General features: G+C 39.6%; 1 protein-coding gene across 6 annotated transcripts in view; it reads left to right on the top strand.

Moving 5' to 3' along the window:
• Positions 1–17026, top strand: part of RBMS3 (RNA binding motif single stranded interacting protein 3) — a 708653-nt gene that overhangs the window by 342131 nt on the left and 349496 nt on the right. For 5 of the 6 annotated variants that reach the window (XM_088051401.1, XM_088051399.1, XM_088051425.1 and 2 more), the window contains one exon: positions 15333–15502. In XM_088051401.1, the coding sequence (XP_087907527.1) occupies positions 15333–15502 (170 nt within the window). The remainder of the gene's footprint in view (positions 1–15332; positions 15503–17026) is intronic. The other variant, XM_088051427.1, reaches the window with a different exon arrangement.

Below are 17026 nucleotides of genomic sequence, written 5' to 3'. Positions count from 1 at the left end.
GACCTGGTCCTTTATCTTTCAAGTCTTTCATGCAGCCTTCAATTAGCTGCACCTCAGTAGTGCAGGAGGGAGGGATGTAGCCTGCAGAGGAGTTTGGAATAGTCCATATACAGTTCCTAAAGTGAAATGTACTGCAGTTCCAGTGAGATGAATTCACTGAAAGGTTGGTGTTTATCCGTGCAGAAGGGTAAGAATAAATGCAAGAATAAATAGGTATCTGATAGCACAGTGGTGCTTAATAAAACAATTTGTCTGTAGCATAGACATTAAGTAGTTTGATCCAGGCCAGAAATGGTTCTGAAGGAGCACATTTAGAGGTGCTCGTCTTTAGACACATTATGAGAAGCTGCTTGTCCAAGTGTCCTTTACTAAACTGTTATGGAGATGAAAGTATTCCGACTCCACCTTTAGGAACATATTGTATTTCCCTATTTATGTTTGTTTCCTATCATGTGATGAGGTGCAAGGGAAGGTGCTGCTTGCTAATTTTAGCCTTGCAGAATGTTGCTGCAGAAACCTGGCAGTTAACGCTTCGGGAGGGTGGCAGTGCTTTGAGGGAAACCGGGCTACACGGTGCCATCGCTCTCCATGGCACTCCTAGCAGGGAGTATTTCAAAGTCTTGTTTTCCTGGCTAGTGTTAATGCACTAGCTGCCTGCAGAAGATTGCTGAAGACTGTAAAAAGCATTAATGAGAAAAGAAAAGCTGTTTCTTTGGTGAATAAATGTAAGATATGGGCACTGAGAAATGCAATGAATACATACATGCAACTTCACAACCATTGCTGTATTTTTTCAGAGCTACCGAATTGTAGGAATCACTCAGCAAGTTGACTCTCACCTATACTAACCCATTTTGCCATCAGAGCCAGAACAAACCCTGTCTTTCTAGATGGTCTGAGTCTTTATGCAGCTGATGATGTTTAGAAGGGGGAAAGGAAAGAAAGGGTAGAAGACGTCAGAAGACCCCTTGTGGCTCAGAAGCACTCAGTATACAGCCTGCAAAGGAACTTTTAAATTGTGTCCTCCTTGCCAGACCAGTGGATCATCAAGGGTATGCTGGCTACAGAGGCTGTTCTAGATGTGTTCAGAGCAGGGTAAGGTCTCAAGATGTGAGATGGGAGTGGGGAAACCTGGGCTCTGTTTGGCAGCCAAAAGCTGTGGCATGGTCCTTCCCAGAAGGGGCCATGATGTTGTATTCTATTTATTCCTCTGCAGTAACACTTAATCTCTTAGGGGTGATAGGATGAGGGAATTGTAATGGTAAATGGACCTCAGTGAAATATATAATAGCCTGATAACAGGTTGTTTCTATCATTGAAAGACTGCTTGCCTGCCTGCATTAGCCCAAGTTTCAAAAAAGGAAGTTTATTGGCAAGCCATTGCAAACAAAATATTAGGCATATGAGGGATAACACAGATATTTAACACCAGCAGAGTTAAGAGTATCAATATATTTTCTGTCTAGATTCCCTGTTTTCTTCTTTTAAGAGAAATCCCTGTGAAAAACCATTTTTAAATATAGACTTTTATTTTAAGTGTATTAAAAACATCCAGTGCATTCAATAGTCTGTCTCTGCATTTTGTCAAATGCATCACCATATTAACAGTGTTTCTATTTACTTGCAAGACGTGATAGCAATCTCCCTGGCTGTGTGGCTGCCACCTCCTTGTGTGTTTGAGGATTGTCCACATAAGACATGGGATAAAATGATTCATATAAAATGATAGGAAGAAGGGGGAAAAAGAACCACTGCAAATTTTTTCTTGTAAAACAAGAGTGGAGGCAAGCAGCATCAATTACACTTTTTTTGGTGGCAGATTTAAAACACACAGATCCTTTTTTCCTTTAATATAAAATCTAATTCTAAAACTGATTCCCACTAGGAGGTTTTTAGAGGACTAAATTCTAATGGGTCAAATCACAGAAGACGTAGGATGATTATCTGTGTACAACATCTGGTAGGAAGTAGCAAAGTGAAATGTGTTCTGGGGATATTTACTCTCTTGCTTGCATTTCTCATGCCATTTCCTAAGATGTTCCCACCTGTTATTAGCAACACTCAAATGTAAGTCTTTTTGCTAGGTAGGCCTTTTGTTTTCCCAAATGGGTTGTTTCTTACAGAAACTAAGTCTCAGCTCCTTTTATCACGCTCTGCTAATTCTGTCAGGGGAAGTTAAGATTATATAGTCAGAGTCAGAATTTAAGAAATATTGGAATTCTTCATGAGCCTGAATTTGGATCCCTTGTGAGTAGTCATTGGCATGTGGTCATTTAAACACTTGATTGTATGTGTTATGTTTTCCACAAGAACTCAGGCTTTTCTGTATTTAGTGATAGTTTGGTTCATTTCAACTAGGACTCAGTCCTGTAGTTGTTCTCAGACCCACCTGGAGGACCTGCAGTAGTTGTGCAGCTATCTTTCAGTGTGCCATTGCAGATGTTTTTCAAGTTTTCTTGGACCAAATTCCCCAAACCTGAGGCTTAAGTTGAAGTTAGCCCTTTAGATCTATTGTGTGACACTTTGTGTCTGACATTGAGCCTAGATACTCTGAGTACCTGGACTGAGTATGCCCATTGGGACCTATGCCTTGATATGACTGAGGGAGTCAGATTCCCTTCACCATTTTAAGAAGATGATTTAAAAAAAAAATTAAAAAATTAAAAAATCAATTTGTTACAACTGTGGATACATATAATTTAAAATCTTATCTAGACTGAACTTTGATTATCTGATGGCAACTGGTAGTAGCATTAATTGTGTAACTTTTAGTCTCAGAGATTTTTAAAGACTTTCCAGTTTATTTAATTTCAAATGATTGAAATGACTGCCCTTAAATTAGTGCTGCTTTTTCTTAGAGAGTGTTTCCTTAGTCTACACTGTAGATCTTCAAAGAAGCTGAGGAATAGGATATTCAGTATTTCTAATGCCTTTAATCCAGGGATATTGCATTAATGTAAATACTACTGCTGTTGAAATCTGTGTGGAACATTGTTGTTTAATAATGACTTTAGCAAATGAACTAAACTTGAGGTCAAGGCATAGCTAAGGAATGAAGTTCAGATGTCTCAGTTTTAGTAAATCCTTTTTGTGCAGTTGAATTTCATTATAGGATGTACCTGAACAAATCACTTAGTAGTCATTTGTTCTGTAAGTAAACTTGGAGAGCTTTTAGCATACATAATGTGTGAGGTGAAGGAGTTCTGTGCTGAGTAGTTCTTTCTCATAGCATTGGATAGACTGGAAATAATATTTTCAGACAGCCCTTATCTCTAGTTGGCCAACCACTCCCCCACCTTGGTGTTACTTGCAGTGTTGGTGAGGGTGCACTCGCTCTCGTCATCCAGCTTGTGACAGCGCCACATTGTAAGCCTTGCTAAAGTCAAGGTGAGCAACATCCACTGCTCTCCCCTGATCTGTGGAGCTGCTTGTCCCAACGCAGAAGTTGAGCAAGAAGGCCAAGTCTTGTCTGCCCTTGCTCATCCCTGCTGGATGCTCTTGTCCCTCACAAGCTTAGACACAGAACTTGTCAGGCTTTTCTCTTTCGTTATGCTAGGCTGTGACCAGCCTGATGACCCCCAAATCCTCACCCTTTTGAAGGCAGGTGTAATGTTTGTTTTTTTTCCAGGTATCAGGAACATCCTGATGGCCTCCAATTGCTATGGCCTTTCAGAGATGAGAGCAGCCTCTGGGTAACACCGGCCGGCTCCCTTACAGTTTGTGTTCAGTAACTTCTCACTGGCTTCCTGGAGTAGTTTCTAACTTAATGCTGTTCTTCCTCAGCAGCACTTCTCACTCCTGGCCTGACTACTAGGGGAGCACAGCCAAGACGACTGGCAGCAGACCTTGCCAGTGGAGACTGAGGCAAAGAAAGCACCAAGTGCTTTCATTTGTCCTTTGTCACTTGTACCCTGTCCTATTGAGCAGTGGGCAAATCTTTTCTTTAGTTTTCCTTTTGCTGCCAACACACCTGTAGACGAGCTGGTATCCCTAACCAATTTATCTTTCTGTTCCAGCTGGTAACACTGTGTGTTATTATTACAAAAGTAATAATACTTACTAGAAGTATTCTAGTTGCCACTCTTCCCTGATCTGGTTTGGTTTTTCTAATGTAAATTATTTTTCATTTTCGACTTGAAGCCTTTTTGTTTTCCCCACAACATTTCATGCATATGAGCCTATGACAGAGGCATTAAGTGGTATTAAGACTTTTAGAATATTTATATGTATCTGATTTGAAATATAAACCTTATTGTTGCATGCTATAATTCTTCAAGCTTCTATTCTAAAGCATGGTACAACATTTATTAAGAAAATGTATTAAGGAGATTTTCTTTCTTCCTTTGCTTATCCTGATTTAACATTTGAAATTATTTCAAATACATATTATTTCCAGAAGAAAAAAATGTCAACTTAAAAAATAAATCATGCGTGAATGAAGAATATTAAAAGGTCAAAAAGCCAGAAAGCTAACAGATGAGATTAGAGGCAGTGTTGCAATACAGAAGAAAATTTAAGCTTTTGTTTATCAGGAAATACATAATTTGGATGAAAAACAGTAAATAGAGATAGTGGTTTGTTTCAGGAATTTAACATATGTACCCTGCTCCTCTGAATTCCTATTGCATGCAACAGGAGTACCTCATTATCCCAATTAGTGTTGCATTGGATTTTACACAGATACGTAACAAAGCAGCTGCATCCCCACATTGCATAGCTCTTCACCTCTGAGCACAGAAGCTCAGGTTCTTCATATTGTTACTTTGCATGGTATGGAAAAAACACATGGCACAGAGCCCAAAATGGTTTAGGCAGAGCATCTTCATCTGAGTCTGTGTCTGTTAGCAAGACACTTGGCTCATGGTGCCACAACATTTAGCAGAAAATAGTGATGATTTTGGGGAACTGAGAAAAAGCAAGTTTTCGCGTTGAAATAAAATTTCTGCGCTATGAGACATCTTAAGTGTATCAGAAAAAAGAGAGTAGGTTGCCCTTACCAAACTGAAAGTTTTGTGTGGATATTTTAATTGAGTCAACATTTCTGAGTGCATGAGTCAAATGACATTTGAAACTTGGGACAAGCACAGTAGCACGATCTGTTGTTGAACAAATGGGAAGAGACTGAGAACTTACACCATAGTAAATGTAGATCTTTAAACTTTCCCCCCCTGCTCTGAGAACTGCTTAAAATCAGAGGTGGGGAAAACATTGAAGAAAGAAGTAAGAATTAGATGGGAAAGAACTTACTGAATAATACTGGATTGTAGTTTTAAAAGTGATGGGTCTTCTGCAGATCTAAGCAGCAGGTCAGGTTTATCTATATTTGGAGTCACTCTTTTTGAAGACAGATGAGCATTCTGAAGCTATTTTTACCTTTCAAAAAAAGCTTCGTAGTTTTTATTTGCCTTGTAGGAAAAATGTGCCAGAATCTCACTCGTTGCAAAAAAATCTTGTCATCTTTCAGTGACTCTGACTATTACAAAATTTCCAATCATTCAGTATCTTCTGGTTCCAGGACCTGATGTCACAGCAACAAAGTGCATACTGGGCATTAACTGCTGTGGCATCTACTTAGGTGGCCAAATACACCTTTGAGTGGGCTGGTCAACTTGGACCTTTGCCTCAGTCTGCATTTTGTGTGAATATAGGTTGTATCTTGAGATTTCAGTGCTCAGGCTTCAATTCAGCCTAAGGTACATATGACTTCCTTGTAAGAGTATAAATGGAAACAGAAATATGGCAATATTTTGTTTCATAGATCCAAAAAGACACTAGTGTTGGAGTTCTGTACTCACTCTCAGCATGATTAAGTAACTTCATTTTCAAAACAAATAAAATTTATGGAAAATTGAATTTTAAGGAAAAAAAAAGGTCTGTAAATAAATTTGGTTTAATTCTGAAAATTTGAAAGATAGAATAAAATTCTCTTTTTTTGCATTAATTATCAGTTTATTTAGTAAATTTTGCCTCAAGTGGATTTTATTGATATCTGGAAGATATTTTAATTGTAAGTGATATTAGTTGCTTGTTAAATCAAATAAAATTAAACAGCTTTTCCCATGCTACCTCCCAAGTCTGCCACATGAAATCTAAAGAAAACAGAGATTTGATAAGGTGTCAGAATATGCAATAAAATAGTGGAGAGTGCTTATTCATTTTCCTTAGCATATGATTTGAAGCCCATAGTTGACATTCCAGAATGTTCCTGGCATATCTTGCTCACCTTCCCATGTTCATAATGTTTTGTGTTCTCCTGGGATGCCAGTAATGTGATGCTCAAAGCCCCTTTTGACCTGAAGAAGGTCTGGAATTCACCTCCTCACCAAATTTAGGCTTGCAGAGTCCCATTCCTTCAGTCTTTCCATGGCCCCAAACAATTTCTCTGGTCATGTACAACAATGACTTCATTATGAAGTTCTCTCTCTTACAGTCAACTGGTTTTAACAACCTAGAAGAATATCTAGAATGGGACAGAGAGGTTCTTAACGTGAGGTTTCACACCCAGCTGCCTGCAGTGAGCCATACCCCAGCTTCCCTGTCTCTCTTAGCCTTATTTTGGTACAGTATTTGGGGCTGTCAGAAGCAGGAAGGTGTCTGGCACCACTTGGCCAGCTATGTCCATAGGCTGACACCTTAATTTTAACCTAGACTTAAATTCTTACCCCCACCATATCAGCTTACTCATGGGGAAGGCTTTCTAGCTCTCCTAAAAATGAAATTACATATGTTGGTCTCACAGGGTTGGTTGTATCCTCTTCTTAAGTGAGGAATTATGTATGAACTGTAATGACTCGTGTGGGCAGTATTTTTAAAAGCTGTTTTCTGTGATCAATGTGCTGCGTGAGTTTGCCCTGGAAGCAAAAATGTGGTGAGGTTTGTGATGGCTCAAGTCTTCTGTGGGCATCCTCTGGCACCCTGCCAGGGATCAGTGTGTTACTGTAGCTCAAGGGGTCTCAAAGAAAACACCAACTCCGGTTATTGTCAAATGCCCCAAATTCTGTGGTGATGATGCCACACTGTTGTGGAAAGGAAAAGCCATTCCCAAACTCTGCGTTCCATGGATTCTTTCGGCCACAGGATGGGAAGCTCAACTTATCTTTATATACACTGGGTGGAGGAGGCAGATCTTCCCCATGTACATCTACAAAAGATTGTGGTAACATGGGGAGATGATGAGCAATATTCCTGGGGAGGTCTGCCATCCCTGAATCCTCTATCTCAACAGTGCTTATGTCAACAAAGGCAGATTTCCTGCTAAATTCTTCTATAAGAAAAATAAGCTGAGGAAACTTGGGCTGGATCTTGAAAAACTTTTTTGGTTGGACTTTTTTTCTGCAGAATGAAAACACATCTGCTTCTGATCTCTGCTCGCCAGATTCTCAAGTGGCAAGGAAAGAGATGATATTGATGTTCAGTTTCATTCTATGCTGTAAATTCAGGTTTATGTGGGGGGCTTTTGTTATGGCTGGTTTCTCACAACAGTATTGATGCCAGGGTGTGTGTGGACTGTGTGCAAAGAAGCAATGCAATGCAGCATGTGCCTGCAGCATCTCATTTCCAAGACCCTTTAAGTCTGCCGCATGTAAACAAATACCCAGAGAGTAAATTTAGTTTCTCAGAACCAAATATGTGTGTTCTTGCAAACATTTGGAAAGTTAAGTATCAGCCTCTTGGTCTGCATTTTTATTCTTAACCTTCAAATGGACCAATAGCTCATTGTAGCCCCAAAACTGCCTATGTGGAAATGTAAACACAAACAATAATTTCTCCTTGAATTTGTTATTTTCCCCCTCTGCTTTTCTTTTTGTACTACGGAGTTGTTGTATCACAAACCGTAATTGCCATCATATTTTGATCTGTGCTCTAAAATATTCTTCTTAGAGGAATTGCAATGTTTTATTGTCCAGAGTGCCCAGATTTAGTAATTTTAAGATCTAGAGTCTGTTCACATTTAGTCTCAGTACATCAATAAAATATGAATGGATTGGATAATGAAGCAATAACACTAATTTATGTCAAAGAATATAGGCTATTGTTTACGGGTTTGCCAAAGTGCCAAAATACTTTATCTACAGAAAGAATTCTTCCTCTCCCTTGTGGAGAAATAAATAATGCCTCAGGAATATTCTGTCATGGAAGCCTCCTGCCATGAAATAAATGGGAGGAGACAAGACTGTGAAGGTTATTTTCCACTCTAGAAAATATTTATTTGATGACACAGCTCTTATTGTTGGTTTTTGGCTTTTTAATGCTAGGGACTAAATTTTGCCCTCCTGGCTGGATGTAAGAAGCCCTAAATTCAAAGAAGTTGCCGTATTTTAGACCCGAGCCTCAAGTAGCCTGTGGGTAAACAGAAAATTGCTTATGAGGGATGAGTAGCTCTGTCTGTGGTATGACAATATGTAGGCAGGAGAGGGTGAAGAGCTGAAGCTGGCAGCTCTGCAGCTTCTATTGCATCTATTCAGTGACCAAAACCCAGGCAGGCAGTGATGGCCAGGGTATTCTCCATCTGCAAACAAGGCTTCTAATTTCTGTGCTGTTCCCCTCTCTTGGACTGGTTTTTGCTGGGGCCCATTCATCCTCAGGTGAAATGATCCTCAGACTCCCCTAATGATATGTTCTCTAATCCACTTTATTATTTTGACTTCGTCACACTTCAAAATAAGCTACTTTACACCCAACCAATTTGCTTTTGAAATTTCCTGTTGATAATGGTGGTAGTGCAGATTATTTCAGTCTGTCTTACTGGAAATAGGAGATACTGTGATTAGTGAGGAGATTTTCAGGCTTCTAGTGTATGTCACCCTGGCTAATGACTGCCAAACTCTCAGTGCTCTTGAAGATAGCCAGAACAGTCAATTGCTGGAGATTTTTCTTTGCTTCGTTGGGTGGTTTTAATTCAGAAAACTGTATAAAATAAGACCTACTTTGTGGGTAATGTCCAATAAAGGACTTCCTCTTTCTGTGGATGCCTCAATTGCTCTGTATTGACTCCTTGTAAATATTTATAAAATGCTAAAATCTGCACAGTCATGATTTGGAAGAGAAGTATTTTGGAATAGAAAAAATTGAGCCAAATTTTGCCTGTGCTTTCCATTCTATGGATCTTTAATGCTTTGTGCCAGGTTCAAGGGAATTATAAGCCTCAGGAGTACTAAGCCTACTGATTTCAGCAGCTTTGTCTGTGAAGCAAAGATCTCAATGTATTTTTCTGATCCATCAAATCTCAATTTCAATCTGACTGTTGAATGACTACTGTGTCTGTTAGAGGACCAGGCTGGGGCTTTTTTCATAATTTCCATTTTCCCCAAGTACCTTTTTTTTTTCCTTGTGTGGAATGAAAGGGTAAGCAAAACACAATTGCACCTTTTTCCCATAATAAAGATAAATAATAATAAAGATATCATTTAGAATAAAGTGAGTTGAATGCATAAATTACAATCACAATAGCTTTGTGAACACATACTTCTAAATTTGTTTTTAAATTAAAAAATATTATTAATGAGAAAATGAATTTGATTGGTATGTTATTATTTTAAATAACATGTTATGATTGGTATGTTATTATTTTAAATTATTTCATTCATTCAGTTTAGATACAGAATAGCAAAATCATTGTATTCAGAAATAATTTTATCTGCAAAAGAATTAGGTTTAGCTCTAGTTATTAAGTTAGTCTTTAATAATATTTCCCCCATCTTTAAATAATATTGCAATCCTTAGTAGCGTCTTTCATCCAGTAATCACAGAGCATTATATATGCTTTAAGAAAGTAAGGAAGAATCATTACAGATTAGTAAACTGAGATGTAAGGAACTGAAATGACTTGCTTGGAGTAGCACAGTGATTTTGTGGTACAGAGAGTGTAACCCGGCAGCTCTGACTCCCTGGGTTTCTTGTATCCAGCAAATCACTTTTAAAGACCTTGGAAGGAATTCAGAGAAATCAAAATCCTCTTGAGGTGTGATCTGGCTTTCTTGATTGAAAGAACTGTGAGGGAATAGACTTTGAACCTTATTGTCTGTGTTCATCTTCTGAGTTTACTCATGTTTTCACATGCCATTCATTTACAAATTGAAAACGCTGCCAAGAGGTGAGTTGGTGCTTCTACAGAAACAGTCTAGGAAGCTTTGTTGCTGTGCAGAGGAGTTAGAAAACACAGACCCTTTTATATCTATTTATTTCTTCTTATATAGCCAGGGAAAGGCCTGACTATGCAGAGAAGCATCCAGAAGAAGCTCTGTCTTCCAGGTCCTTATTGGCCAGATGGGTGATAGGCAGTAGTCATGGCTGGGTTCTGCAAGAGCAGTGAATTCCCTACAGACTTGGGAAGAAAATTATAACTTGAGTTCCCTTGACTGAAGCCTTTCTAAAATACATGAGGTGTCTGTGTTGCTCACTTCAATGTTCATTTTTTATTCACTTGTCTGTTCCACCTCTCTATGAATGAGAAATACAACTTACCTCCTGGTGCTGATCCTCACTGAGGAAACAAACCAAAGGCAGGAGGGTTGCTGTTACTTTGATCTATTTTTTTTCCCAATATTTCCCTTACTGCTCTGCATTCTCTTCAACTGTGATGACTGTCTTTTGCTTAATAGGAGATTTTCTGTTCACTCAGCTCCAAAATCCCATCAACAGACTAAAAGTTGGTGGCATCCTCTCATCCTCTCTATAATTGGCTAGTAAGAACTCTCCAGCTCACAAAAATTACTCCTTCGTACAGTAGGGTATAGAGAGAACAGTGTTTTCCTAATGTGAGCTGTTAAGTGGTATTTGCACAATTTATTTGTATTTACTTTGTCTTATTTTATTTTTCTCAATTGGGAGTGAAGGGAATTGTGTTGTAATTGGGCACTTAGATGAATCTAGCAGCTGGAAAACACTTCATTCAGAGCGAAATGGATAGTGTGTGTACAATTGCTTAAATAACACATGTTTTAATGTAGGACTGTGTGTTGCACTTATTTTCTCGTATAAAATATGAACTATGATAGGAAAAGTCAACATATCGGTGTTAATAGGGAATTTTTCCAAGACCTCCCTTTCAAGTGGATAAAAGAGTACAAATCTGGGATAGCCAAAGGTGACTACAAACAAATTGGCTAGTCCATTAGCATAGCAGTCCAGCTGCATCCTAGGCTATGAGGCCACTCCAAAACCACAAGCCCGACCGCCTCAGAAGCCTGCCAAGGAGCCAGCTGCTGCTAATAAAGCAGACTCTACAACTTGGCATCTGGGGTCTATGATTCCCATCCAAAAAGAATTGTATGTGAAAAATATTTGAAATTCGTCTTTTTAAGTAGTGTTTTGCTTTGGAAGGAAAATACTTTAGTCTAAGCTTGCAACTAGTGGAAAAACTACCTGAGACTACTTGGTTGCCATAGAAAAATAAATACTGTTCTAGTGTAAGGAGGTTGGATGTTGGAAGGAGGGGCGTTGTTCATTTAGTATCCAAGAGGCTTCTGGTTCAGCATTGCTGGGTTATTTACTTAGAAAGACCAAGGTGTATCTCATTATTTATGCTTAGCTGTGTGCAGTTTCACAGAACACTTTGTTTCAGAGAATTGAACTGTAGGGTTTAAGCAGAAGGGTGCATTCCTAAGAATGGATAAGAATTAGCACATTAATTTTTTCACTTTTAAATAATGAAAAAGGAGAAATTTCATTCATTTTTCAAAGATGAAAACAAATCCTATTAGCCATCCATGCTAAATTAATAAGCTGCTTGGAATGATCTACAAACCAGTTCATTCCCCACGCACTTTCCACTGAATAATGAAGCATGAGAATTGAAAAATTAGTTGGTTATAGTGGTTATGTGAAAAATTAATGGCAAAACCAGCTCTGAATTCCAGCTCTCTTTTGAAGTGAAACATTTAGATTTTGCCTCTCTTCTTTTTTTTTTTTTCCCTAAAGCTGCAGGTCCTTTGCTTGGTTGTGGTGGCAAAACTTCTTTTCCAGGTTTCTACAGCTGGTGTCAGGGTGTTTTGAACCAGTCTTGACAGTGCTGCTCCTTCTGGCTCTTGAGGCAGAGAAGTTAAGTGCGTTGCCCTCAGCCATGGAGGTGTCCAACATCAGAACAAGGCACACATTTCCTACCACCAGTTGTGCAGGTGGCTCCCCAGACAGTGCCCCGTACCAAGTGGTCTATATCTGGGATCATCATTAGGTTGCCAGTCATTTCTTTCATTCCAGTTATTACTTGGAGATTACCAAACTGGATCCTTTGTTCATTTAGAGGCAAAGCACATACTTCTGCCATCAGTCATACACTCAGCAGCTCAGGAAACAAGAATTGGAAGCTTTCTTCTGACCTGAAGCTTTTAGTCTGGCAACCAGCCAGAAGATGTCATCAGCCTCAGTACAGGCAATTTTGTAATCTTTCTGCAGATGGTATTCTGGGGTATTGGATATGCATGGAAATTACTGTGGGCTGCTGTGGCTAAGATTTATTAGTGAAGAGGGTTTGGAGTGTAGCAGTGTTTGTTGGGCTGAGAAGATCAGCATCCCCCAAAGTGGAGTGTGGCTGCATCTCTGCCCACCCTTAGAACATCTCTGAGGATACTGCTGTGAACCCAGGCATCCATGTGTGCCTGTTGTCTGAGCAGCTCTTCCTTGAGGGACAGCCTGTCGTATGGCCTCATTCTCTGTAAACTGAGGCCTTTTTTTCTTTTTTTTTGATAGCTGTGGCCTCAAAATTGGTGTAAATGTAATTTGTGTTCACTTCTACATACCTTTTCAGCCGGCTGAGAGGGATAAAATGTCTTAAGCTTAAATTAGAATTAGGCCCCCAGTGTTTTCCTCTGTGTGAGGATAAAGATCTTATAATAGAATGAAAATTGCTCTTTGTATTTCAAAGGTAAATTTCCAATTTTTTTCTTTCTTTTTCTTGCTTATTAGGTGTGAGAATAGGACATTTACTCATTATCCCCTGCTAAGACACATATAATAATAATTAATAATTAAAGTACATAGCACTTCATTGGCTTATGGAAAGATCTTCTACTGCTTTACGTTATTTACTTGCATTCAGTGTGCCTGGTAATCTCGGAGGTGTAGGGTAAAGCAGTAAGAATGTAACCTCAACCTCTGTTTCTCTTTTTAATTTACCTTAGCAATGCTCAAAATGTGCAAGATTACCATGGGATATTTCCTGATCTCTTGATATATTAAAGCCCAAGGTGTTATATACAGTCATACCTGCTTCTTCCATGGCCCTGTAGTGCACATATATTTAAATATGCTTTCAGAAAGGATATTATAATGTGTAGATGCCTATGTATTTAATGCAGGTTGGTGCTGCCTGCAGTGTTACCAGCTGGGCCGTGGCCATGGCATGGAGCTGATTTCCATGATGTGTCCCCAGTGTTGGGGCTCAGTTGAGGTGGTTGCCTGTGCTGGTACTCAGGGCTGCTTCTTCAGCTCTCTGTTTCTGGGAATGACATTGAAGCTCGAGTGGGTGGGGATTACCCAGTGATAAAATGTGTGTGCAGAGAAATATGATCCGTATGCACTAAGTGCTTTTGATTGTCAGCAAAAGTATCTGTGCAGAGACTTGGGGAAGGGAGCTCATTGCCCTTTCTCTTTTACTGGAGAGTTAATGTCATTACATGATAGCATGGTGATCACAGTAAAAAACGGTATTTTTTCTTTTAAAAGAATCAAGGCTCCTGCTTGAGTCACATTACAACCAGGTGAGATTGCAGAGGAATTCTGATGTCTTGACACTTGGCACATTGTTCCCTCTCTCCTGGTTTAAATGGGAGAAACTGGGAAGAAGGAAGGAGGAGGCCAGGAGGAAAGGCATTGGTGCAAGTGTGTTGTTTCATTTTGTTGAAATGTCTGATCATCAGATGTCATTGATGCTCCCCTTGTATTCTCCAACTTTTTATTTTTTTTCCTTTCCTCTAAATAAGGAACTAAATAAAGGGACTTGTTTGAAATAGTTTAGAGCTACTAATCCATCTACCAAGACTGTGATTTAGTGTGTGCATAATTATAAGCACTAAAGTAGAGGCACTGACATTAAAGGGGCAGTTGATTAGCGTGATCAGAATTTCCCACAGACTTAAATATTTTCTCTGTTCAAGGCCTAAATGCAGAACAGACATATTAGGAAGTCACTTAAGTGTCATTGCTGCTGTAATGAAAATTGCAGATGTTTTGCTTTTATTAGTCCATTAGCATAGCATGCTTAACTTAGCATTGGTCCAGCATTTACCTGCTGCTGTCACTACACATAAAGCTAGCAGAATGTGCTGATTGGGTTGTGGAAATGGGATTTTCTCCCTCTCAGCAGGCAGTTACATTGCTGGACCTCTGACTTCAGTTCCCCTGGCTACTCATCTGGAGCTTGGTCCTCAGGATCCTTCAGTTCCTGCAAGTTCTTACCTAGATTTCAGCTTTTCTGCATAGGTCACAGGAGGATGGCCTCCTCCTTCCAATCACTCCTTTGTTCTCCTGGCAGGCACCCTGTGCTGTGAGTAAGTACTCCAGTGGTCAGAGAGCCAGGGATGGTTGCAGCAATTGAAATTCCCCGTTGTTGCCTCTGATCAGAGATGTTTAAGTAATTTTTCTAGCGTGTGCGTGTCTTTTTTCACAGCATGTAGTTACCAGTGAGTTACGGGAGAATACTGTTTTTCCCTGTAAGAATGCCTCACTTCTTAAGCAATATTTCTCAGTTGCTGTGTGTGGTTTGTGGTTGTTCAGAAGTGGGTATGATTTTGAGAGCAGAAGGTCTTGGCCTGATCGTCTTTTCCAAACCCTGTTTCTCTGTTGCGAAAGACATCCGTAACAACAGAGTGTTTTTCAGGCTGCTTTGGAATTTTTTTCTTCTCTCAGACTAGCCAACTCTCTGCCACCTGACTGTGTGTGTACTGGGTGCTCCTCATGTTTAGAAAAGACTAACTTGGCTTCTGGCACCAGCTTCTGTACCTTTGGCTAGATATTCTTATTTGTGTTTTAGCGTACTCTTAGAGCAGATTGTGTTTAATTTCTATCTTTAATGCTAGTTACTCCTTGAGTATCTGTCATTTCAGAGTTTTGTTTTGTGATCTAGCTACTTTAATTCCAAATTAAAAAGTACAGTAGATTAATGCATTTCATAGCTATGGCTGAACACAAAGTGTTGGTTGGTCCTGTTTTGCATTTTGAAAGGCATTGCTGGCTGGGAGTGGGTACAGGTGCCATAGCAGTGGACAGCTGGAAGTGGTCAGGGAGGGCAGGACAAGCGTAGCATAGTTCTGGGATTTACCTAGGTAAAGCACACACTTCTGCCATGCTATTTGGCCTTTTCCAGTAACAGCCTTTTTGTTTTGCTCTGTTTCCAGCAGTCCTATGCACCAGCTCCCCACCCCATGGCTCCTCCCAGCCCCAGCACAAACAGCAGCAACAACAGCAGCAACAACAGCAGCGGAGAGCAGTTGAGTAAAACCAACCTGTACATTCGCGGCCTTCCACCCGGCACCACCGACCAGGACCTTATCAAGCTGTGCCAGCCGTAAGTGCCCTTAAAATACTCAGTGTCTTTCTGGAGCAAGATGTCAGAGCTGGCCTTCCTGCTTACACTTGTGTGGCCACTAAAAGGCATCAGAAGCCTCCTGCACTTGAAGGTTGACTGTTTTTCCTCTAGTTTGAATGATTAATTAATGTCTGCTAAAAACCTTCAGGTAATGAGTTTAGGGGAAAAGAGGTGAGCGACTTCACATTGACTTCTGTTTGTTCTAATGTGGCTGATTTCTTATGTTAAAAGGAGAATTTGCATGGCAGGAAAACCTCCCTAATGACAGATTTTATAGTTATAATGATCTGTGAATCACAATCCAGTGCACAACACAACATGGGTGTTCCTCCCTTGATCATTTATCACATTTTATGATTGCTGTGTCACACGTTGCTGGGCTCAAAGTTTGAGAAGTATGAAACCTGCTGAAGGTGGCCTTGTAGCCCTATAATTAACGTCTAATTAACTATAGTGCCACTGAAAAATGATGCTGTAGAAGGTGGCACCTTCTACCTCCCTGTTTATCTTGAGAGTCATATTTGCAGACTGTACTGATAAAGATTGGTTTTATTGTCTTTTATTTGTGTAGAAAGCAAAGGGGTGGCATAAAGGAGCTCCTTGCTCCTCATGCATTGTGAAAAGTACTACTTTATAAAGCATTGCACTCTTCTACCCTTCTTCTCTTGACTAAATGTAGTGGGCAATATGAAATGATTGAAATTCCAAAGTCTTGATTATCATTGATGATATGTAGCAAGGGAATACTCTAGTTTGAGATTCCAGCCAGAGATCACCATGATGGAATTAAGCATAACACATGGGGTTTTTTTTGCATTGAAATAAGCACAAGGAGAAATTTGAAATATAAAAATCCTCTCTTGTTATGATATAGAGCTGCAGTACTTTTGCCATACAGTCCAAAAGACAATATCATCTCTGTATTTTGTGATCAGAAATCAGCCTTTCAAAAAGGTATCAATAAGTGAATTTTGGTTTGGGGCTGATCTACAGACCTTAATCCAAATGACTGTTGTTTTGAAGCTTGCAATAGGAGTAACAATTTAGTGGGTTTTTTTCAATTTTACAGCATTCTGCCTTTCCTGAGTTTGATCAAAAATCCTGAAAGGCTTCCCTGAGTACACGTTATGTGGTTATGACTGGCCAGGACTGGAGCTAGCAATCTTACTGAAGTGATATCCAGACTTGAGTAAAATTATGTGAACTTGAAACTCTTCCCTGTGACTTTCTGCTCCTAAAGCTTCTGTGGGTTGAACTGATTCACTGTTCACAGGAGAATAGTGTGCTGGTGATGTTTCATATTTCATGCAAGCTGAAATGTGAGTGTACCTGTCTGACATTTGTACAAACTACATTCATCGACACTTTCCACATGTGACAGTCACAGATAATCCCAGTTCAAGGGACAGATCCTCAGTATGTGTAAATTGACTGTAGTCTGCTGATGTTCAAAAAGCTGTTTTGTGATACATCTTCTTGCAGTCTGACCCTTCTCCAGTTCAC

Source organism: Pseudopodoces humilis, chromosome 1 (assembly GCF_049639895.1).
Source record: "Pseudopodoces humilis isolate 2021_Gansu_Grassland_sample_001 chromosome 1, ASM4963989v1, whole genome shotgun sequence".
Taxonomy (NCBI): Eukaryota; Metazoa; Chordata; class Aves; order Passeriformes; family Paridae; genus Pseudopodoces; species Pseudopodoces humilis.
This window is presented reverse-complemented; position numbering and strand designations above follow the sequence as displayed.